The 24,203-nt window shown below is 43.4% G+C and overlaps 2 protein-coding genes across 7 annotated transcripts in view; one reads left to right on the plus strand and one right to left on the minus strand.

Annotated features, from left to right (window-relative positions):
• The window catches only part of TP53I11 (tumor protein p53 inducible protein 11), a 46,970-nt gene extending 32,168 nt beyond the window's left edge, over positions 1–14,802 (plus strand). The window contains exons 3-8 of one of the 2 annotated variants that reach the window (XM_075838045.1): positions 2,458–2,516; positions 4,084–4,132; positions 8,054–8,150; positions 8,244–8,345; positions 8,858–8,972; positions 9,148–9,231. In XM_075838045.1, the coding sequence (XP_075694160.1) occupies positions 2,458–2,516; positions 4,084–4,132; positions 8,054–8,150; positions 8,244–8,345; positions 8,858–8,931 (381 nt within the window). In that variant the 3' untranslated portion in view covers positions 8,932–8,972; positions 9,148–9,231. Of the gene's footprint in view, positions 1–2,457; positions 2,517–4,083; positions 4,133–8,053; positions 8,151–8,243; positions 8,346–8,857; positions 8,973–9,147 lie in introns of both variants that reach the window. The other variant, XM_075838044.1, reaches the window with a different exon arrangement.
• The window catches only part of TSPAN18 (tetraspanin 18), an 86,535-nt gene continuing 72,839 nt past the window's right edge, over positions 10,508–24,203 (minus strand). For 4 of the 5 annotated variants that reach the window (XM_075838040.1, XM_075838039.1, XM_075838042.1 and 1 more), the window contains 6 exons: positions 16,111–16,184; positions 14,559–14,753; positions 14,024–14,098; positions 12,381–12,479; positions 11,932–12,102; positions 11,416–11,580 (listed from right to left, as the gene is read on the minus strand). In XM_075838040.1, the coding sequence (XP_075694155.1) occupies positions 11,443–11,580; positions 11,932–12,102; positions 12,381–12,479; positions 14,024–14,098; positions 14,559–14,753; positions 16,111–16,173 (741 nt within the window). In that variant the 5' untranslated portion in view covers positions 16,174–16,184 and the 3' untranslated portion in view covers positions 11,416–11,442. Of the gene's footprint in view, positions 11,334–11,415; positions 11,581–11,931; positions 12,103–12,380; positions 12,480–14,023; positions 14,099–14,558; positions 14,754–16,110; positions 16,185–24,203 lie in introns of those variants that run through there. The other variant, XM_075838043.1, reaches the window with a different exon arrangement.

A 24,203-nucleotide genomic window follows, 5' to 3' on the forward strand; every position in this document is an offset into this window, starting at 1 on the left:
ACTCGTCCCACAAAAAACAGTCTCATACAACTACGTCGTACAAAAAATAAAAGCATTATGAGCGTCGGGATGCAAAGAGGGAAATGTCAAAAAAATTGCTCTGTCAAGGCTAAAATTGCCCGTGTCCTTAAGGGGTCAAAGCCCATTTACTCCGGTTGACACTCGGCCAATGCAGCGAGGGCCGATCAATGAGACCTGATTTCTCGGCGCTCGCTTGCTCCTGTGTCACGGAGCTATGGATGGGGCGAGCGGTCGTGACGCCGATCACTCGTCCCTATACATTATCAAGTCGGCAGCGCTTCTTCCCGCTTACACCCAGATGCGCTGGCGGCAAAGATTTTTTTTTCTTTTTTTTTTTTTTCAGCAATCCGACCAGCAGATGATCAAACGTTTGCTCGTTTATCTGCTGATCGCTGCTGTTCTTATACAGGGCAATTCTTAGGACTAAAATCGAGCATTCACAGAACGCTCATTGCTGTCAAACCCCTTTTAATTCGTGGCATTACCAGCAGGGGGTGGTAGATCGCAGTAATTGATCTCGTCTCCCATTTTTGTTTTCCTAAGATCCTAGCCTTCAGGTTTCACTTCCAATGCACTAGAAAAAGGAACACCCGGCGGTAACACTGGATCTTCCACAACGGATATTATTGCGGATATATAGTAGTAGCAGAGTGCGTGAGATTTGAACAAATGTCTGCCCCACACAGTGGGAAAAATCAGCCGCGAAAAAAGTTCATAAACTGACATGCGGTCTTTCACGCGGCAGCATGTCCGTTTATTCTGCGGAACCGCTGCTCTTTTGTTGCGGGTTTTCAATGTGGTGGTAATCCCCGCAACCAAATGCGACTTTTGTGGCACAAACACGGTCATCTGCGGTTTTTGCTGTGAAATTGCAATTTGTAAAATACATCCAGCTCCTACTTGCCCCCCTGCAGTGGGGATGCGATTTTTCTCCCCTGAGCGCAGACCGGCAGTTTCATCCCATGTGACTACTGCAGCCAATCGCATAGTCTACAGTGTCCTCACAGGAGGGTGGGCTACACTCTGACTTTTTGGCAGGACTACAGGTGGGTAAGTTAGAAAAATAGATATCTTTAGTTATTGCTGTGGGATATCCGCAGCGGACGTGCCGCCCAATAAAGGGCACCACAATTTAGTGGTGGTTTTCCGATGCAAATCCCCATGGATGCGCGCAGTGTAGTATTACGCAGCGTATTCGTCCTGATTCCGCTGTACGTTACTATCCGAAAAGTTGCAACATATTAAACGAAAACCTCAAAAGAAAAAAAGTAGTTCTAAGCAGTGTCTGAGATCTGAGTAATTAGGGGCCCAACTGATGACCGATCTGATAAGTAATCAGTATGTGATCTGTGTGGGCTGAACACCTGGACCTCGCACCGATCAGCTGACAGTCCGCCGGCAGCCACCGGATGTCCCTGCACAGTATTTAGTTTACGGAGCTGGAAGCCGTTGGCTCCGTACATAGCGCATTGGCCGTACTGCAGAACTGCTCCTAGTCACTTGAATACCACAGCTCGGCCGCTGTTCAGTGACCAGAGCCGGGTGGCTGATTGATGCGGGGTTCTGGGTGTCGGGCCCCCACAGATCATTCACTGATGACCTATCTGGTGGAGAGATCAGTTGTCTGGTAGTGGCCAACCTGTTTTAAGAAGGAATTTTTAATGATGATGATCTGGTAATAGATCCTAACCAGACGTGCCATGCGACTAGAAATGAGCAAATTGCCCGTGATTTGGTAACTTTCCCTTTATTCTGCCACTTTTTGCAACAATTCTTTAGTGATTCTCTATTAATTCTGTTTCCCACCATTACTACTTGGCACAGCCCTGGGTGTTGGTTCTTCTACCCATATCCGGCTCCTCACCCCCTGCTTTACATTAGTCTTCTGTGTCCATCACCAGACCCCATTCCCCTCTCTGGACCGTCCCTGCAGGAAGGATTTTCTGCTCCGATGCCGGTCTCCTGTTAAGTCGTCCCCCCCCCCCCCCCCTTCTCGCCGACCGATGCCTTTTCTCTCTCTTTCCTCAGACGCTGTCAAAATGAATCTAGTCACCGGCGTTTTTCTTAACCCCTTAAGGCGTGCAGGCGCCACCCCCCCCCCCCCATCCCTGTAAGTGCCCCGGCAGACATGGCATTACTGCATTAAGTATTTATTTGCTGCCTCAAAATAAAACTCCTTTGCATTTCGATAAAGCGCCCGCCGGCTGCATTCCCCGACACGGGCGGCCGAGCGTCTTAAGTGCGGTGATTTAAGTATTCTCTGGTTTTCAAAGGTAAAATGTCTGAAGTATTTGATAATCTGGATTACCTGATTATGATAATGGGACATTCCTGCCAAGTGCCCCCCTAACAATTGACCACCTAGCCCTCTTTGTATGTTTTTATATTAGTAGGATTTTTTTTTAATTTTTTTAACCCTTTGCGTTTCCTCTTCAGATCAGCCAGGTTCTAGGGAATGAAATAAAATTTGCAGTACGGGAACCTCTAGGTCTAAGGTAAGATGTTTGTTTTTGGTTTTTGTCACACTGGATATGACCAGTCCTCGAGTCCCTTCTCTCCTACAAAGATGCTCGCCATTGCCCCCCCCCCCCTCCTATGTACATCCCCTTTCCCTTGTATACGCTAAAATATCCAATTCCGGTGACTTAATGATTGATCTCCCAATATTGTTGGCAAATCTGAGCTCCAAACTCCCAGCATCCTCGCTGGTTCAGGGTCTGGCCGTATTTTGCTCTGATTTGCTTTCTGGGACGGCGCGGTGTTGAAATTTTAAACACGGTTATGTAATGTATGAGACTCGTTTTTATATGCGCTTTGTACAATGGGTTTTAAAGTGAACCTGCTCTTCAAATGTGATGTTTAGTCTTAAAGGGATTTCCCTTGGACTTTATTTTTATTTTTTTTTGTCAAATGGGTCCCTCGATCAGCTGTAATCTGGCAGCAAGTGTTTTATACCCCTGCAGTGCCCCTGCAGGATACATTAAATATTACACAATTCTCAGTAAAAACAATGGGCCGTTCGAGTAATGCACGGTCCTCCAGAGAGCTGTTCATTGTAGTCCATCTGGATCATAGATGAGGCACCTTGATGGGACCACCCTCTTTCCCTCAAACTCCTAAATTGGTTAATGGTTTTTCTAATTTTCCTAAACCAACCAAACCCTCTGAGATGTGTATAAGGAATAAACTAGGCAGCATTTAGTAGTATATAAAGGCGATGGAGAGATCTGTAGGATGGACGTCTCGCGTAGCGCTTGGATTTATGGAAACGTGAGCTAGATGCAATTTATATCCAATCGGAGTCACTTTAAAAGCTCTGATGTGTTATGTAAGCGCTCCACACTTATCTTTATCTCCAGCATCAAAGAGAAGATTGTTGTCTAAGTAATTTGCAGGACCTAAAAGTGATGCATGGCCTGAAATAATAGTAGGAGGCATATGGGGCCTATGGGAAAAAGGGGCACCTGCACCAGACCCCTCCTTTCCTGCTACTTGACAGTCATCGAGGTTTCCTGCAGCTGCCAATAGGGGGAGCTCACTACCTCGAGGTTTTTTCCCGCTTTTATCTAGTTCAGTAGTGGCAGTAGAAATACATATGCACTGAGCGCCCCCTAGTGGTGGCTGTAGGCAGACATTTCTGTTTGTTTTTCATGCGACAGTAAGCAGGGAATTGGTACCTCCTACCCCTGTGAAAGCTGGAAAGGTTTAAAACTTAAATATATAGTGTTCAGAATGCACGTCTTGTTTATGAAGCACTTGCACTTCTTTTTTTTTTTTTTGTTCCGACCTCTGGAATAGTGCTAGCAGGGTGTATTCGTATTAACCCCTTAACATTGTTAATCTGTAGCTTCTTGTCGTGAAAGGGTATTTAAATATGGCGCCTGCTCGTCCAGAATGTATATTTTCCTTTTGGCAGCTCAATACTGCCGCCTGGTGGTCAGAAGTGACTCTGCGTCTTTTGCCATGTTGGTCTTAAAAAATGTTATGTAGTGAGGGGAGGGGAGGGGGGTTAATAGCTTGAGGTGAGACCTCCAAGTAATTTTAAACTTATTTTTATTTCAGGGTTTGGCAGTTCTTCTCTGCTGTGATGTTCACCGGAATCGCTGTAATGGTGAGTTGTGCTCGTGTATTTGAGGGTCTCCCGATCTTGTAGTTGTTGTATTCTGCAATTTCATAGGCAACGAAGTGGGTGACCCCCGATATGGCTGACATCTGTTTCTCTCTCGAATCACAAGTCCGCGACGTTATGTATTATGTGTCGCTCATATCTGTACTTAAAGTGTCTGTCCTGGATTTGCCAAGTGTGTGTTTTTTTTTGTTTTTGTGTTTTTCCCCTCCCAATAAACACGCCACTCGTGTTGGCTGGTCTTGGTGTTTTCGTGAATGGGGCAGAGCTGCAATGCCAGTCACAACCAGTGGACATAAGTGGCGCTGGTTTTCTGGATGGGGGGGGGGAAACCTAGCAGATCCTTGATTGAAATCTGCTCACTTAAATTGCTTTGCCAAAATTACACAGTCCAGAGTCCAGAAGGTACGATGTCTCCTACGGGATCTATGATGTGATCCGAGTGACGGCTGTGCTTTCTGCCATTTGTTGGCTCGCCGTGCAAAGTGCATGCGAGGAGGAGGCTGTTTGTTTTTGGACCCCGTAGGTAGCGGAATCCCTAATCCCCGACCACAGCGTTGCCGAAGCTGTGGCCGTGGATTCCGCTCCATGAAAAGTCCCTAACTTCACTGTATATGTATGGACAGTCACATCAGTGACTTCAACTGGAGCAGTCCCCCTAGTTTTGAATCCGAATTCCCGGCGCTGTGGCCGGTGACTCTTAAATGGGAAACTTCTGAATCGCTCTCCATATATGGACATTTTAGTCAGGGACTCGTTTTTCGGCATTGCGGCAGCCACGGGCACACTTTATGGTGCCGATGAAGGACCGAGGCCTCACGCGCACGACCGTCAAACATCTGCAATGACGGTCCCATGGGCTGCTCTAGCGCACGGGCACCACCTTGTTTATGGGAAGGTGTTGGCCGTCAAAGCGTTCCTCCAATTATGGAACGCGTCCTATCCTTTTTTACGGGCCGTGCTCCCATGTTTTGTATGGTAGCATGGCCCGAACATGCGCGCGTGGTGGCTGGCTGTGCCTGCAAATGGGCACATGGCTGTGCGGCTTTTACGTACCGGAAGTACCGCACGGGCGGGGCACCGAGTCACCTGCATTTGTAGGCTGTGCTGATTAGTATAGTCGCACGGTGTATAAACGGCCAAAATGTTGTGTATGTTGTTTTGTAGTGTTTTTTTCCCTTTTTTTTTTTTTTTTTTTTTTTTTTTTTTCTGAACTTTTTTTTTGGGTAAGGGACAAGTCTGAAGGTCTCTGGTCCACGGCTGAGCTTTTTGAGTCAGCATACGAGCTGCAATTCCAGGGCACAATTTTACGGGCCAATGTACATGACTGGTTTCCAGTCCGTTCACTGGCTGGCCCGCATTTGCAGTCCATGTTTGAAGGCCACGTTACGTGTTTGCGGATGACACTCTGCGGCTAGTCCATGCGGCACTCGTGGACCGTGCACACAGCTCCGGTTGTGCGCATGAGGCATTAGGCATGGACGGCTGCGCAGTTAATTTTGTAATCCGAAAATTGCAAACGACAGAGTATGCGCAGTCTGGTTTGGTTTTGCAGTCGGGGCTCCTAGAATTCCTATTTAGCGGTTTGGTTTCTGGGAAATGCCCAGACTGTGGAAACCGTGGTCGTGTGCGTGGTCCTCTAGCGCTTAATGTTGGTAACGGTTTTGGCTACAGATAAACGTCAGTGCGTGAGGACAGCGGGTGATGGAAATGAATGTGCTTTATTTGTTACTTTTTCTACAATCCTGGAATTGTAATTGCAAATGAAATGACGGTCTTGTTTCTGAGGCCTAAAATTCTTTGTCGGTCCCTGTGATATTAATAATCATCAATCCTAGTTGCGGTGCGTGCGCTGCGCCTTAGGTGTCGGTCTACGCCTCAAATCTGGCCCATCTTCTTGCTTGAGTTGGTCCGGGGTGTTCTAAATGTTTGGGCTCCAGATGACTTACCAGTTTTCTTAAAAGACTCTTCAGACAAAACTCGCCGTGTGTGATAATGAGGGGCCGGTGGTCGGATGCTGCGAGACAAGTTGCTTAAGGTGAAATTCCTCTTTTTTAAATGTAAGTCCACTGTTAGACGTGAGGAGACTGTACGTGCGGCGCGCTGTCGGCTGACTTTAATTTGGAGTTGTATGGTGCAAAGTTCTGCAATTTTGGAATGTCCTTGAGTTTTAATTTGTCTTCATTTTCCAGATCTTTGCTTGCTGTCAGTAAAGGGAAACTAGTGGTTTTTAGCTTTTGCTTAAAAATGAAGAATGTGGTAACTGTTCTGGCAATTGTGGTTTTGTTTTAATGTATCGTGTCTGGACCATGTTGTGTGAGCTGAATACATCAGCAGGGTAAGGGTAAGTTCAGATGCAGCGATTCCTAATGCCTGACAATCTGGAGCTGGTTCTGCCTGAAAACGGCTCTGTATTTCCTTTTTTTTTGTGTGGTTTTTTTTTTTGTTTTTTTTTTTTTTTTTTGTTTCACGTTTTTTTAAATGTCTGTTTTTGGATCTGATTTTCCATGGAGTCAATGATTAATGCCTCCCAAAACGTCTCAAGAAGTGTCCTGCACTTATTATGAGGAGCTGTCATTTTAGGTGTTGTATTTGGACAGCGACTTGTCCAATATTGGCTTGTGAAAGAAGAACATTGTAATTCCCATTGAAAGCAATGGGCAGATGTTTGTCGGATTAGGGGTGCTTTTTTGGTGATATTTGAGGTGTAAACCAGCCGAATTCTGTCTGAAAATTGCGTGTGAACGTACCCTTAGTTTCTTGTTCTCCTACTTTTTCCTGCAGTGAAACATTGAAATAAACTATTGCGAGTCCCGGCTGTATAGCTGAGGGGATTGGAAACTTGAACATACCCATCCAACCTCTCCTTCAACTTCCATTTTTAAAATGCGTTTTTGATCTATATTCATCTGGCCATTGAAATCAATGAGAATCAGCATTTTGATTATTTTTACACTTTTATGAAACCCCTAAAAATAAACTGTGTGATTGTACATTGAAGACTGGTTTTCCTGTATATTTCTGAGGTTTTTTTCTGAAACCAGCTTTGTATTTGTATTTTTGTTTTTAGTAAGTGTGTGAACAGATTCTAGCAAACCCTCCTCTAATAACCGGTACAGACTTTAGGGTATGTTCACACGGCCAAATTTCAGACGTATACGAGGCGTATTTTGCCTCGTTTTACGTCTGGAAATACGTCGTCAAACATCTGCCCATTACTTTCTATGGGTAGAACGCTGTATTGTCCACACGACGCATAATTTTACGCGTCGTACGGCAATTACGACGCGTAAAATTACGCCTCGTAAAAAGAAGTGCAGGACACTTCTTTGGACGTTTTTGGAGCTGTTTTCTCAGACTCCAATGAAAACGGCGTGAAAACGCAGCGAAAAATGCGAGTTGGTAAAAAAACATCTGAAAAGCAGGGTCTGGTTTCCCTTGAAAGCTCTGGATTTTCAGATGTTTTTGTTGACTACGTGTGAACATACCCTTAGTCTTGTGATGTAAAGAAAAATTTTGGAAATGGAAACACTGTTTGTAAATGTTTGCAGATTAGTCATTGTGTAAATCTTGTTTTGCTGTCTGCAACTAGTTTGACTGCTGTATCTCCCCAACCCTGTGTTTTGGATCTTTCCAGTGTAGATACCGAGGTTTACTTACTGGTGTTGTGATTTTTACTTGTGACAGTGAATCTATTTTGTAGTGTGAGTTGAACAGCGCCACTTATCTGCTATACTGTGAACTTGTTGGTTTTGTTCCGCTCTGCCCCTCTTCTATAGTAAGACATTGAGTTGTGTTTTGCTTGTTAGAATTGTGGTTCATTGTGACATGTACAGGCCAAAGCTTGTATGGTTGCAAAAATATTAACACCCCCTTGTCTGTATTTACCTTCTCACCCACCTGCAGGCTCTCACCTTCCCCGATCAGCTGTATGAAGTTGTCTTTGACCAGGGCACGGTGAGCAGTAAGATTTCCACACGTCTCTATGGCGGAGCGCTGTTCAGTGAGTCATCATAACCAATGTCTAACCTCTATTACTGGTGAGTCATTTTTAGTTGCTGCCCCCTTTTTAATTGGCTTGTGTTTTTGCCCCCAGGTATCTCCTTAATAATCTGGAACTCTCTGTACACGGTAGAAAAGGTGATCATCCGATGGACGCTGCTGACCGAGGGCTGTTATTTCAGTATCCAGCTTATTGGTGAGTGGGACGCTTGTGTTGTGTAAAGTGAATTTGGTTGGAGTTTGAATGTTTTGAGCCTTTGTGTGGCTTGAGCCCTATAGCACTGATGAGGACCATTAGGGGATCATGGATCAATCTGTTAGTCACTTGCAGCTTTAAGGTCTGGATTTTTGAGACCACCAGGGCATGTCCAGGCACCCACTTGTGTCTCGCTGCTTAGATGTGATTTCAACACAAGTAGAAGCTGTGTATTATGAAGCAGATAGTGTTTTGTGTGTTTCATTGGGAAAGTGGCCAATTTCAATGCATTCAGTCATGACCATTTTATTGGCTGTGTTTTAGTCTTTACAGATCCAAACAAATTATTTAATTTGGTTTGAGTGCATTGGTGTTTTTAGTCACATGTAAAGCTACAGTTAACTGTTTGTGGTTTCTGGTGCTTAATTGTTAAGTTTGCCTACACTTTAATTTTGTTGGGTTCCTACAGAACTAATGCCAATCATTGATTCAGATTATTCATTTTCCCAAAGTTCCAGGTTCTTTCCATTTTGCACAGATTTGGAGGTCGGCAGCCTATCTGCATTGTGCTCAGGAATTCAATTGAAGAATGACTTCTCCATTCACAACTCTAGTCCAAGTCCTAATGTGTGTATTATTTTGTAAGAATCAGAGCCAGGTTTGTTGTAACTATTTTTATTCCATCACTTAGACAGGCAGCAGTATTGTGATAGTCTGTGATTTGTTTCTGATGTGGCTGATTTTGTTGGGTTGGGGTGTTAAGTGGCTCCTAATTGTGTTTTTATTTGTTTTTTTTGTGCAGTTACCACAGTGAGCATGATCGAGCTGGGCATGGTGACCATCGCTGCATCTGTTCTCGTGTGCAGTTGCCTTTTGTTTGTTCTTGGCAGTAGTTACTTTTATTACCAAGTAGGACGCAGACCTAAGAAACTCTGAATGCTGAACTTTTAGTAGCATAATGTAGCTCCTTTTTGGACTTTGATACTCTTATGTGTGGGTGAGGTTGTTCTTTTGTTCCCCTTAAAGTCACAATTTGCTCATCAGAGTATCAGCTTCTTCCACTTGGGACAGGTTCCCCCCCCCCCCCCCCCCCACCACCCACTGCAGTCTGGATGTGATGGAGCATGCTGCTTTATTTTCCCCACATGCGTGTCTCTTTAGTTTTGTAGTTTTTTTGTTGTAAGTATGGGGCAGTCCAACATTTGGTGGTGATAAAGATAAAGATCTTTGGTCCCTCCTGGACTAATTGTGACCACAAGGCCTGCTGCATCATGTGACAGGCTTGACATTTATAATGCACAGATTAAGCTCTTGGTGGTGATCACACATTCCTTTTCATGTGGCAGCATTTGCTTTTTGTGGTTTTACCTTTTTCACAACTCCAAAATCAGCTGGGCATATAATTCCTCCAAACATCTGCCTGTTCATTGATTGATTGAAATGGGAACCAGCTTACTGTTCCAACAGGCCATAGCTCTGCTACTCTCCACCTGTTCATGCTCCAACAATGTCTGGTTCTGCAAAACTCCATTGCAGGACTGGATACTGGAGATAATACTTCTCATTGCATAGCTGCACTTTAATAAACAGGGGGCCATTTAAAACACACCTAAAAATATTTGCATTCAAGTGCCCCCTCCCCTCAAATTTGACTTCACTGAAGCTGAATGTTGCAGAGCACTGACATCATGACTTCCAGCAGCCACAATTCACTTTTTGGGGAGAGAATCTGATAAACATGCATGGTCAAGAGACACCTGTTTGTTTAATTAGGAAACCACTCTTTACTAAGAGTATTCCCCCCCACCACCATAATAACCTGTACATGTTATCTTACCTCTGCTTAGATCCCAGCAATCAACTAATTTAGGGGAACCACTGGCAGCACTGCCACAGGAGAAATTAAGTAGTACACCATTCTCATTCAATTGCTTGTCTGATGTATAGAGGTCAAGTCCTCCCTGGTAACACTGACACATTCTTTGTTGTACATTTTTGGAGCTCTCGCTGTTCTTTCCAAAAAGAAAACCAGGGGTGTGCCTGTTTACATTTAGGGAATTTAGAAATCCAAACTTCATGATTTGATTGATATCTATAAAAAGGATTCACCATTAAAACAGGCCCATATTTGAGGGGACATCACATGTCTCTGCAAAACTAAGTTTCTTTACAAATAGAGAATCCTTTATTCTATTCAAGCTCAATAAAACATAGAAGCCCCCTTATTCTGGCCCCAAAAACCACCCCTGATTGACTGACACTCTGAAATGGGAGCTAGTGAAGGTAATTGCACCTTTCCAGAGGACACTGAAGTTTCCTTTATCTAAAACATTTGGGTACCCATTAAAGGGCCACTCTAACATCAAAGGATGGAACGTGTTCTTGGCTGCAAAGCAAAACAATATAGCTTTTAAATAACACTTCAGCACTTTGGCTAGAATACATTCAATCATCCACTCCTAAAGGAAAAACTAGGAACAAGAAAGTTTATAAAAACACAGGACAGTCACTGATACCATTCTCGACTATGAAATATAGTGCTTTTTTTTTTTTTTACTACCCTGCAGATGCCACTTCACGTGACCTATACGAAACTTCAACGTGGCCCAAAAAACTTCTTCTCCTCATCCATCTTCTGACCAGTCTCTTATATACATATTGGGCATAGGGACATAATCATTGATACTCGCAACATTCTTCAGGTCCAGTGGAGTGTCCCCAAGCTGGGAGTCTTGATAGTTACCACACCAGTACAGCGTGGCTTTCCTTTCATCAAATATTGTCTTCACAAAAACAATTGTTACTGATGCCGGTCCCAGGAAAGTAGTGCAAGACCATCTTTCGGTGGAGGCATTGAAACAATAATTTTTTTTAAAACTTTGTGGAGGAGTTTGCAGACCCTTGCAATTTGGCACACAGAATTTCAAAATGGCAGGCTGGCTACTGTATGCCCTTGAACAGCCACATGGCAAATATCATTGCAAAAAGCTGGAAACAAAAAAAACAACAATTTAGCAATGCGTCAGTGATTAACATCGTCAATGTACCTAACGTAGATAGTGTTAAAAAAAAAAAAAAAAGTATTCATATGGCCAGGTCACATATCTGAGGAATAGAGTGGACTGAGATAAAGATTCACATTATATCTTACCTCAACTGCTAACACACCAATGGCTAATGCTCCAGCAATGTACACATATGGCTCCAAGGAATTGAGTATCGTTGAGTAACAACCCTAGGGGGACAAAAATAAAAAAATGAGTTAATCTTGAAAATTAAAACAGCCCTCCTTCAATAAAATCACTTTCAACGATCACTGGACAATAAACTAGTCACAAAGTCCACCTGTAGAGAAATCTGCCAGTAAGTGTTTCATTTCCCAAAAGTGCCACCACCAGACAAAATAACCATTACAGTGTCCATTCATAACAATATAATGTCTCTGTAATGGAGGGCAGAACAGGTCGTCCAGAGCGAGACACGTTCTTGACAAATCGCTCTTCACTATGGCAAAGAGATGAGGATCTAACCCCCCCCCCCCCCCCATTTGTGTGAAGGATTGTGGGGGCAAATATCTTTTCTTTACCTGTCTGTTAATTTCTTTTCCCATCATGCATTCTGCCCTGCCAAAAAATTCCCCATCTTTTTGCAAGACGTTCTTGCTGCAGCAGGCCTCCGGTACGCTGTTCGTCGTATAGGTTTGGAACTGCAAAGCGCCATTGAAATCCTCTGGTCCGTTCACGCCGCAGCATTCAAACTAGAAGGTAATGCAAAACGTGGATGACATCGGTAATCGGAGGAAAAAATTGTCTAATGCCATACATATAATCTAAAGAAACAAACTGAAAATTGTCAGCAATAGATTAGTAGCTTGATGTATATTACAAGTTTGAGTTCCCAACCTTACTGTAGTTGTGGTTTACTTTAGTAAACCAGAGTCTATTAGCCAAATAATCCCCTCTCCCACATTGGTAGGGTAACGTCAGACCCCATCGTTGTTCCTATTTTACAGCAAAATAAATATCTCATACTCACTGTAATCATCACAGAATTCCAAGTCGACGTGAAGACGTCTGTGCTGTTATTGCCTCGGTAATGCCTTTTCAAGTCCTTGTTAAAAAAGTCCCTAGTCAGCTAGAAGAAAGAAAGATGAAGACCATTAGATATGCACTAAAACAAATCAATATATTCACAATACTCCTAATATCGTTGTCCTAAACATTGAATTCGCACCATATCGGTTTATATTTGGATGCAGCTATAAGACAGACATTCTTGCAAATAAGTCAAACCTGCAAGCCGTCGTCCAGTATTGAACCGCATATGTATTACTAGGCAATCGGAATGAAGCTCACAATTTTTTTTTAAGGGCTCGTACAGCATTTAAAAATCAGATCTCCTTTCTTCCAGAAGCAGCACCACCCCATCCACCGGTTCTGTGAAATATTGCAGCAAAATATACAATTCAATGATGTGAAATTGCAACACCGGGTACGAGCCAAAAACAGGGGTGGTGCTGGTTCAGGAATAAAACAGCCATTTTGCTTCAGACAGAGTGCATCCTAAAGGGAAGATGTCATGAAATTATTATTTATTTCTTTTTTCCTATTGCTTTTAATATAACAAATTTTATTTCTTTGTGTTCTCATGTTCTACTTTTTACTTCTCTATGGGAGCTGCCATTTGTTTTCATCTCTGTGTCGATTAACCACACATCTAACCCCATAGAGAATGCAAACAGGAGCCGTTCCATTGTCTCAAGCGTACGCCGTCTGGGTGGGAACGGCGCATACGCCGTTCCCACACAGACCAAAACGAAGCTCGTTCGCACAGTGAAATCCAGCACCATTTTAATGTGTACCGGAAGCCGCTGGCAGACGGTAAAAGGACGACTTCCAGCCATATATTCAAGGAAGCAAAGGCGCAAGGAAGAAGAGCAGAGGCAGGGCAGCAAGTAAATTATATTCGTGTTATACTCTCTGCTGAGCCTTGTATCTAATCTTCCTACACTGTGCAGTCGCTCAGAAAATGGCAGCGCACAGTGTAGGAGGTTTGAAGTTTCAAACCCCCTCCTTCTCCTGCCACTAGTCAGAATAAGGGAGGGGGGATTGTGTGAGGACGCTAGAATGTCTACCTCAAATTTGCAACATAAAGCAGTGAGGTTGCTTTACCACATTGACCATACTGCAATTTTGGGAACTGCTCCCTCTAGTGGCCAACACATGGAAATGTTAAAAATTAAAATCTAATTTAGAATATTTCCTGACTAGTGAAAAAATCAAAATCATTTAAACAATGGGTAATCACTTAAATAATAATGGGTTAACTAAAAACAAAAATTCGAGCGACACATTCCCTTTAAGAACATCCTTGACCCCATAATAACAAGCTTCTTCCTATAGCGCTACGTAGACAGAGCCATTAAATAAACAGAGCAGCCGGAGACAAATTAAATTCCCGGTTCTATCATTCGACACTCCCCCGCGGTTTAAATTTTAAAATTTAGGCACAAATGGGAGAAGTCCACAGGGTTAGGTTTACTTTCTGACCGATCTTAAAATGCGTCCAAATAATGACTATTACAACTAAATGACCCAGAAACCCTGCTTTTCTACTAAACCCATCTTAGCTTGCCATCGGTTGGCAGGATCCAATGAAACGCACGCATACATACTTACATTCTCCCGGAAGAGGAAGGCCAAAATAGCAGCTGAGAGCTCTGCCAGGAATATCACCAAAATAAACATGAAGAACTGCAATAGAAAATGACACAATTAGAATCATGAACAGATCGTTACTGACATATATGCAATGCGCTATATACTGAGATGTACAATACGCTGTATACTGGGGGATTATGTATATGTTGGACTCTTCCAAAAACTTCCATATTGTGGCTGTAATATAAGTACGAGTAGTAGTTTTGCCTATGTAGTGTGTCGGGTATGTTGGGGAAAGTTCTCTTGGCTGCTGGGGATTTAGGACCGTATCTCTCTGGACCCATTCTAATCCCTCCCTGAGCACTCCAGACGAAAACTGATATATCTTGTTATGCCTTGTGCAGGGCTGAAGGGGCGGAGCATGACACAGGGATTCAAAGAACACCGAGAGAATCCTGTGTCAGGCTCCGCCCCTCCACTACATATAACAGATTCTGTTTTCATGCTAAACCCATCCCTATCCCATCTATAAGAAGTAGAGGACGGTACGTACAAAGAGCAGAAGACACCTGTTCTCACGGATTGCTCCGCAACAGCCCAAGAAGCCGAGCAGAAAGAGCATGGCACCCATAGCCAGGAGGAGATAGGCACCCATAAACATCAAAGGATTGGCGGCAATTATCTCCCGGAAGCCGGTGGGGTCAACCATTACCCAAACCCCAAGTCCGAGCAAAAAGGATCCACCGAGCTGAGAAAGAAGTGACAAGTTAAAAGAATAAATTATTATTATTACTCAATCACATTTGTCAGTCTATTTTGTTTGGGATGGGCCAAACCCTAAACTGCATGGAAGAGGGGTAGGTTCTTTGACCGTAAAAAAAACGGCCAAGGCAGAAGCTCCTTGTGTTATTCACCACACCGTCCTCTAGGGGAGCTCTCACTACTTAAATTTCTAACTAAAGCACCACTAAACAAGCAGGTGGTGTAGAATATAAAGAGTAATGTACAGTCCTACCCTATCAATCATTTTTAGAGTGGATTATAAGAAGATACAAACCAGAACTGCCCATTTTAAAGGATATGGACACCTTAGATCTTTTTAAAATTCCCAAAAAAAACAAAAACATTTAAATCAAATGTGGTGTTTGGTACAACTTTCAAAATACTTGTTAATAACAAAAATTTGGACTTTTGGAAATACAGCTGCTCTGTATTCATTATACAAAGCAGCAGTATCGGGGCACTGAAGCTTGAATCCGTCAGGTCAGTGGGTCTGACGGATTCAGTGACAGCTGGTCCCACATGTCTCTGGATCAATCGCATCAAAGTTCCTAACAGACACAGAATTCACTTGTAATTGATCATATCTAAGAGACATGCAGGACTCACTGAAGCTGAACCTGTCAATCCCCTTGACCTGACAGATACAGTTCAAGATACAGCTGCTCTATATACAAAATACCAAGCAGCTATAGCTCAAGTCCAAAAAATAAAATTTTTGGAAAGTTGCACTAAACACACAAATACTCATTTATATTGGATAAAAAAAAAAACACAGGCGTACATAGGCTTTAAAGGACCACTCCGAGCAAAATTGATACACTGTTATACCGAAAATCCATATCATACCGCCCTCAGGCCTTGCACTAGGCAGTACAGTTCTGTAGGAGTGACCTTCCAAAACTATATTCACCTTGACGACCACATTTTGAAATTTGTCAAATGTATCAAATACAAAATTAAGCCACTTTATAATAGGTCCTAATTAAACATGCACTAAAGTTTGGTTTCTACAGCTCCTAAACAAACCTATGGATCTCCATGGTAACAGACAACAAACAACCCTGTGTAGTCAGATCCTGCACTCGTTTTATTTGCCAAAAGGAGTGAACTTTCTACTAACATACATTTGGAAGATTGGCAAGTAGTGGAGGACACCTTAAAGGAGCGGAACTACAAGATCAGACTACAAAGGGTTGAGCGGCCGGTGGCAACGTACCCCAACAAAGAATCTGATCGCCTTTGGCGGTATTAGGTGCTGCGACATCTTAACTTTTCTTGTAATGTGTAAGTTATAGGAGACGATAAACACAACGGATACTCACAAATATGAAAAAGTTGAAGATGAACATGAGGTATTTGACACAGCTCAGACTGTCGCCCTCCATCGTCGGTTCTCCTGTGGACACACAAGTCTGTGATTAGTGGATTTTAGCTGCAATGTGATTTGTAGGGCTGGGAATAGAAGGAGTTTATTATATACTCTATATAACTGAGAGGGGACATAATATAAATGTCATTCCCCCCCATTATTAGAGTGGAAGTTGCAGTGCCCCAGCACGTGTAACGTTCATGACTATAAGGGCTTATGCACACAAGTGTCCCTTTTGCGAGCGTAGGAGACACAGCTTTTTTTCTGGCGTTGCAATTCCGTGTGACATCCGTGGACGGCGGCGGGCGTCTGTCTTATACACGCGGATCTCATCCATATGTCACGCGTTTTTACATCCCCAAAAAAAAGTTTTTCTTTTTCCAATCTTTTCTTTTGCAACTGTTGCATGAATCACGGACCCATTGACTTCAAAATGATGCGCAAGAATGAGACGCAGTAAGTTTCACGCAGCGGACACACGCGTGAAAAACACTATATCTGAGTGGCATCATTGAATTGCATAGGTCCGTGTGACATCCGTTATTTGAACGCGTGTAACACGGACGGGAAATACGCTCGTGCAAATAACGCCTAAGAAAGGGGTAACGGCGGCCACATTGTCCATCACCCAGAACGACCAAATAGAATTTTGAACAACGTGTTAGAAGACAACAACTTGAAGATTGAAGCTCTTGAGATTCTTCTAATCGATGAGCAAGCCTTAATTATGCTGCAATATAATTACAGACACAGCGTATCGGGCGGATACGGCTGATTGGCACTCGTACGCGGGTCAATGTGGCGAGAGCGGCGTCCGAGTAAAATCTGCACTTCAATCACGCTAAGTGGAGCTGTATCCCCTGGTGATTTATCCGGTAATCACAGACTCCCACTAATGCCACTACAAACAGCTCAAGAGGGCACAGACCCCTCTAATGCTCCGCGCTCCAACCGCCTCCACGATCAAGAATAGACAAAGCAGCACAGGTACCAATCGCAACATATCCATCCTTTTACACGCCTGAGAATTGCAGCAAGAATAGTGCAAAAGAAATAGGGACTGGGGAAATTGCAAAAGTTAGAGCGCCCCAATACCTTAATAGACTACAGAACCCCTGACACATGAACAAATACACAAAGTCATGCAAAAAAATCAGTATGTATCAATCACATTATACAAAAATATAAAGTCAAATACTGCTAATCTGGCACCAAATGGTCTGGAAATCCGGCAGACAGCAACAAAAAAGAGTCCGATTAGAAATTAACATTCAATTACTAGGCCGCAGGGCAATGCCGGCCAGCAATTGGAGAAGGAGCAGCGTGTAAAAGTTGAGGTGGCAGCATATAAAGATTAAACTGAGGGCCCCCCTCCCTTATGGTGTTCAATTCTGCCACTTGGGAGAGAGAGAGAGAGACATTATTTTTCGGGGACCAATTTCCTACCCCCTGGTCTGTAGCTCCATTGGAAAGAGCAGTCCTGCACAGGTTCAACACACCCAATATCAGAAAGGATGGAATAACCGGGGTTGGAGCCCCATCTCCTAGGCCCCCATAGCGGCTGCACGGTCTGCCTCTACGGCGCATGGGCACTTTGAGTCTTGATTGATATAAATCGACCCATGGCCTTCAATGCTTTGCGATATGACCAAAGCAAAGCACAACACCCCTCCCTATCGGTCACATGCAGCTCCCTCTTCTATTGTCAGCTGCCAGGAAGTTCGCGGTGAGCATCTGTTGTGTGTAACTTCCTGTGCCAATCTCTGCCAGGAGGAGGAGAAGGAGGACTGTGCAGCAGCTTGATTAGCGCTCGTGGAGGAGGGTGGCACTGGCATTATGTCAATGAGGTGGCCATCTCAAGAAGGACCCTAGTTTGGATACTGAGTCGAACGCTTCCGTCTCACAGACACAACCCCTTTTCAAAGAGATTCCAGCATGGCGATCAACTGATCAATGGAGGTCCAGCTTCCCTCACAAAGACAATACACACCGGGTCTGCCAGACTGGCTCTTTGTTCAGACACAGAGGGGTTCCAAGCGTCCACATACCCTAATAGCGTAAAAAAACCTGACTCTTTATAAGGCCTGATGACAACTATTATATTAATTATTATACTAAGGACCGACTTTCCACCATTATATCCAATCTTAACACTTAAAGTCTCTTTGCTTCTCATACTGGTGGTCATTCTTCCCCAGACTGCTGGGTAGGACCCATAATTCCCATTTGCTTCCTACTTTAATCCCGAGCATCATTACGGCTTAGCTTGTCCCGTGTCTCATTAAAAAAAAAATCCAATAACTGAGTAAGTCAATAAAATACAACAAGGCAGGAAAACCAGCCGCAGCAGCAGCGTTACTCAGTGTAATTACAGGCCGCCATTATCATTAATGAAAAGCTTTTAGGCCCAGTTGGTCGGGGGAGAACATTACGTTGTGGTGGAGCAGCGGCAACAACGTGCGGCTCATCTGCTTGTTTGTGTGTTTACCAGAGGGCCTGAAGGTGAAATAGGGAACTGGTAATGGTGGAGTGTGGGCCGGAAGGGGCTTATTGCTGCCAGGTCGGCCCGGTGTATATGGGAAAACTAAGGATAGCAAAATATATCCTGGAAGAAGGATCCTAAATGCAAATTCATCTCACTGAGCAACAACAAGACGCATGGAGTGATGATTATATATATCTCTCTGTCACATGGAGTCATCAGATTTCAGGCATTCATGTCTATAGCACATATAGAGAATGGGAAACATCCACCAATCTTTCTCATATCCATCCGTCTCTCTATCTCATCTCCATCCCTAGCGCATATCGATCCATTTCTCTCACATCTTAGGTATTTATTTCGCTCAGTCACATCTACTCCACATCAGACTGAGTTTCCTTCATCCGTCCTCCATGTAAACAGAACAGGCGCAGTCCACTTAGTTATATCCACCTTTCTTTTCCCACAAGTCCATTCAGTAAATTTCAGTCATTCAGATAATTCTGAACAATTTCTTAATAGATAATCCCATTATTTCATATTTCACTTTACTTCATCAGTCCCCAAAAATTTGATTTTATGCAATTCTTCCCTTCCCTCCCCTCCCCCAGCAGTCATAGGATGAAATGTGTAATATCATGAATGTCCACTGGGTGTCACTGCCGTCCGTCTGACCACAATTTCCATGTTTGTCATAAGTGGCAAATCTTGGCTAAAGGAACGTAACAGGTTAAAGTGATAGACTACGCTGATGGCGGTGGGCGGACAGTTTTTTTTTTTAGGGGTGTTTGCAAGTGTGTTCATATGTATTCATTTCAATGCGTCTTAATGAGATCGCGTCTACTCCCTGCTGACCAAACGAGACTTTACCCAATCTATGGCGTCTCCAAAGTCAACCTCCCTGCACCTGATGTCCCGTCCCTGGTGGCCCAATATACATTCAATAACTCCCTGGGGACCAGGAGCCATAACAGCTTCTCCCATGCCCAATACTTAGTGCCCATGTAACCCACGCAATGTGCTCCAGGATGCTAGTCTCTATTTCCTCGTCTTTCATTAAAAGGGATCAGTCACTAGTTTAGTAACGCCCCATCTATTATCTCATCTAATAGTCGCGGTCACACCGATAATACAAGCGAAAATTGTGTCCCAAAAACTTGAACATTACTAAAGTTATGAGCTTTTTTTCTAAATATATAAATGAGCCTTTAGTAGACAAGTGGGAGGTAACAGCAGCGATTCTCCGGAGGTGGAGCCTCCTCACAGCCTCTGACACTGTCCAATCAGCATGAAGCTGCTTCACACAGTGGAAGATACTGAGACTGGAGGGTAGAGGGGATCACTTCAAAACAGCTGTATCTCCCTCTGTGGACCACCTAGAACAGCGGTTCTGGTGGCATATGAAAGAGCAGATTCTAATCTTCCAGATGACACCAGGATCGCAGTTCAACCAGAAGTACCAAAAGTTGAATACACAGTATGGAAGCGAAATACTATATAGGTAAATCCTGGCTCAAATGACCACAATGAATAATATGAACAATGAGCATTTTTCAGGCTCGAGCAGACAAAAAGTCAGGTGAAATCCAAACACCTAAAAATAAAACAAAAGTTAATCAAGTTTTTCACCGCTCAAACGGTCACACTATATGATCACGCTGTGTTGCTAGGCACGGAAGTGGGAGAAGCTGGATGCCGATTGGACAGCGTCGTACAGGAAACATTACACCGCCCACAGTGAAAAGAAATAGTCACCTCCCTTTTGGCAAGTATAGCCATATTTTGGACAAAAAAAAAAAGCACAGAACTTTGCAAATAAAAAAAGTTTTGGACAAAAAAAAAAAAAAAAAAAAAAATCACACTATTTATCAGCATCATCACGCCGATTACATTAGTTAGGAGATAAGGAATTAATAAACCGGTGACAGATCCTCTTTAAGTAAGCCCTCAATACTTAGTGGACCTGCTGGCCCAGGGGACAAGCAAGAACTCCCTGGTGGTGGACACGAGAGATGGAAACCATGTCGTGGTGTTTCAGTGATCACATCCTATGTCTAGTGGCTAAACATCCCCTCTCTGGTGGCCCAGCGTGCAGGTCTCCATTCCTTGGGTCCCAGTGGTAAAACATTTCCTCCCTGGTAACCTAGTGTACATGTATCTACCCCTGGTTATATAACATGAGCCAACATTTTGATTAAAAACAAAAATACTTAGAACAAATACCAAAATACTCCATGCATTACGCTTTGAGATACAAATATAGCAGAGCTGAATTAGTCATTCAACTCATTAGGGCTACATAGCTCATGTCATAGTTCAGATAATGCAGCAGACTTACCGGCAGTCCTATATACAGTCACAGACAACTCATGGAGCCATTATAAAGAGTTGTGCCAAGTGACAAACTCAGCTAAGCTACATCTGTACCCACCGATCGCTGTTGTGTGAACTCAAACATCCCGTGGTGTATGTCTGTCCAGCAGATGGATCCTCCAAGACTACAGCGCTGACCCCCGACAGCTTCAACTCCGTAGCTTCAAACACTCTGTGACCCCCTAGGTAGCCCCTTGTCTAACTCGGGCCGGCAATAATTTATCATGCGCCAACACCAGCAGGTGCAAACTGCATCTTTGTACGTCAGTTCTGATCAATCTTTTATACACTTCTCTATCTTTGGACATCGATGAAAAATTCGACATGGGAACGCAACAGGTGGTACTTTCTAGTTGTCTATTTTGAGGGATATATGGTAATCGCTACGCCAATATATCTATCTATATAAACACAGACGATATGTAACAATAAGGGGCGGAGCATGACACATTCTTTATGGTTCTTTAAATCCCTGTGTCGTGCTCCGCCCCTTACGGCTCTGCACCAGGTATAACATAACATTGCCTAGGTGATTATTTAAAGAGACCTATCCATGTCCTTTTTGAAACAGACGGACTCCCTTTAAATCCAGCATGCAATTTTAATGGGGCCCGATTTCTTACCCAAAAATAGGCACATTGCGACTGTATTCCATTAATCAATATCTGACCTTTTATTTCCTAAATATTGACCCATTCAATAACAAGGACTCAAACAGGACTTTTAAACAGTCCCAGGAGTCACCACGTAAAGGACCTATATTGATCCATTACGATACATGGGGCTTTCAAAGCCTCGACCAGTCCCGGAGGAGATTCAATTTGTTGTAAAAGGTACAAAATTCGGAAACCTTAAACCAGCACAAGCTGCAGAGAATAAAACAATATATGCTCAATACTAAAGGAAAATAATTTGACATACACATGTAGCAGAGCTGAATTACTCGTGTATACATATTTCTTTGGTATCGATAAATGTATCGTAGTGCTACTGATCAGCTTCACCATATATAACTATAGGGGTCGGAGCAGTGTTTCCCCGATACAGTGACAAATCCCTATTTTCCCACTATGCAGCCGATTCTTTCAAATGTTAAAAATCAGACAGCTTGACGACACCACTAGATGGCGCTCGCTGAATACGCACTCCTATGGCTCCCATCAGCATCTATCCAGAACTGGGTTATGACCTTAACATTCAAGATAGACGAGTCTGAGCACCATAATCTCAAGGTTATTACTCTTAGGTAAGTCATCAACATAGTATACAAAGAAATGGAGGCAAGGTGACCCCATATACCGACGTAATCAGGTCCGAACCCCTCCAATACCTCCTCAGCTTTGGACATTTTCCAAATCCTATGGATCATATTAGATCTGCCTGCTCCTCATGACACCTAGGACAGGTGGAGTCCCTCTAAGGCCGAAATAGTGGGGGGGGGGGGATAAATCCCATGAAACAAATAAATGTGGCCTCACGGGCTGAACATACTGATTTGGCAGCCAGCAGTGTGCCGCATTTGAAGAGGCAAGTCAAATTCCTGCTGAATCTCAAACTATCCCTAAAAATCTGGAAAACAAAAAAAAAGGTCATTCCCGCTCGCTTCCAATTTTTACAATTTTTTTACTTCGGAAATAGGGGAGAGTCGGAGCCTTTCATTACAGGAAAACAGGGCTCTGACCCCTATAGAAACGCATTAAAAAGTGGACTACTGGCCCAATTTGATATTGATGTGAAAGGCATTTTGAAAAGGGACTCGCCTCTTTCCAAAGCTCCCCCAATGGTGGTTCCCACAGCTAGGAATTTTTTGGACTGAAGTCAATGGACGATCACGTAACACATGGCTGGGTTGCTGCCACTCTCTGCAGCGGCGGGTCCTTAGCGGCCGAGCACCTTCTCGATGTCCATACTATTACTAGGGTGATACATCTAGACAGTGGATGTCTTGATCGGACTACCCCCTGGAACGCATTGGGGCGCTGTGAGAAATTTCTCATTTCAATTGGCGCCGTGTAACACTGCACAAGCAATTACACAGCAGCTTTCCCAGTGATTACCAGGTCTACGAGAGACCCAAACCTTAGGAGGGGTATTCCCAGATCAAAGATCCGATCTCAAAATTTCCCTTAGGCAAAATAAAAAAAAAAAAAAAAAATCAACAATCTTTACCCTCTTCTATCCCATCTCCTCTACTGTGATCCACTTCCCTGGGTACAACCACCGCCTGCAGATGCACCCGGATAGTTTTCTACATGTCTGGCCAGATATAAAAGGCTGTCACGTGTTTGTTTATTTATTTAGAGAAATTTAGATTGGGGTGATAAAAAAAAATTTGAAAAGGGCGGCGGGGGTGGGCATCCTCCTTTAGGAAAAGTATCGATCCCTACCAAGCCTTAGGCTACATCTATTCACAGAGAATCCGTTATTATGATAGGACAGTGAAAAAAAAACAACTTTTGCTATATGTGACAAACTCAGCTCTGCTACACCAGTATTTCTCATATGGATTATTAGAATACAGCGGATGGCCTCCATACCGTTAATATTCAGAACTGGCAAATCTCACTGTGAAGAGCTCAAGCACTTGTCCTCCAAGAGGGGAATTAAGTGGAGGTGCTTTTTGCCGTTTGACACAAAAATAGAACTTGGTTTCCATGGCAATTTAGGTAACACACAAAATAAATCTATTACAGTTGGCCGCGTGGCCTCTCGGCAAGTCTTAATTGGTATTGTGCAATCACAGAGCTGAAAAACCAAATACACCCGGCCGGTGACAAAAACAATCCGCAGCCAGAGCAAAAATACAGAAACATTAACAAATAACCAACGAGAATGAATCTGAAAGAGGATAATTACTTAGTAAGGATTAAACATATAAATAGGGTGTTATTGAACACAGGGCCGACACGGATTACGGGCAAATTGGCAATGTTCATCCTGAGCCTCCTGGTTCATGAATAGAATATTTAGACTGACACACAAGCAGAGCAAGAGAAGAGAGGAGCAAGGTGTTTGGAAAGTGCGCACTCTAGTGGTGGACAAGTGGTTAGCATCGTGGATCCAGAGATGACTATAGAAGACATCAAACAAAAAGACATCTCTGGAAATTTAGATTCACAGCCCATTAATATCTTCGTTCTGTCAGGGGCATTTTAATCCCACCAGGTATTTATAGTTGGATATATTGATAA

Source organism: Rhinoderma darwinii, chromosome 9 (assembly GCF_050947455.1).
Source record: "Rhinoderma darwinii isolate aRhiDar2 chromosome 9, aRhiDar2.hap1, whole genome shotgun sequence".
NCBI lineage: Eukaryota > Metazoa > Chordata > Amphibia > Anura > Rhinodermatidae > Rhinoderma > Rhinoderma darwinii.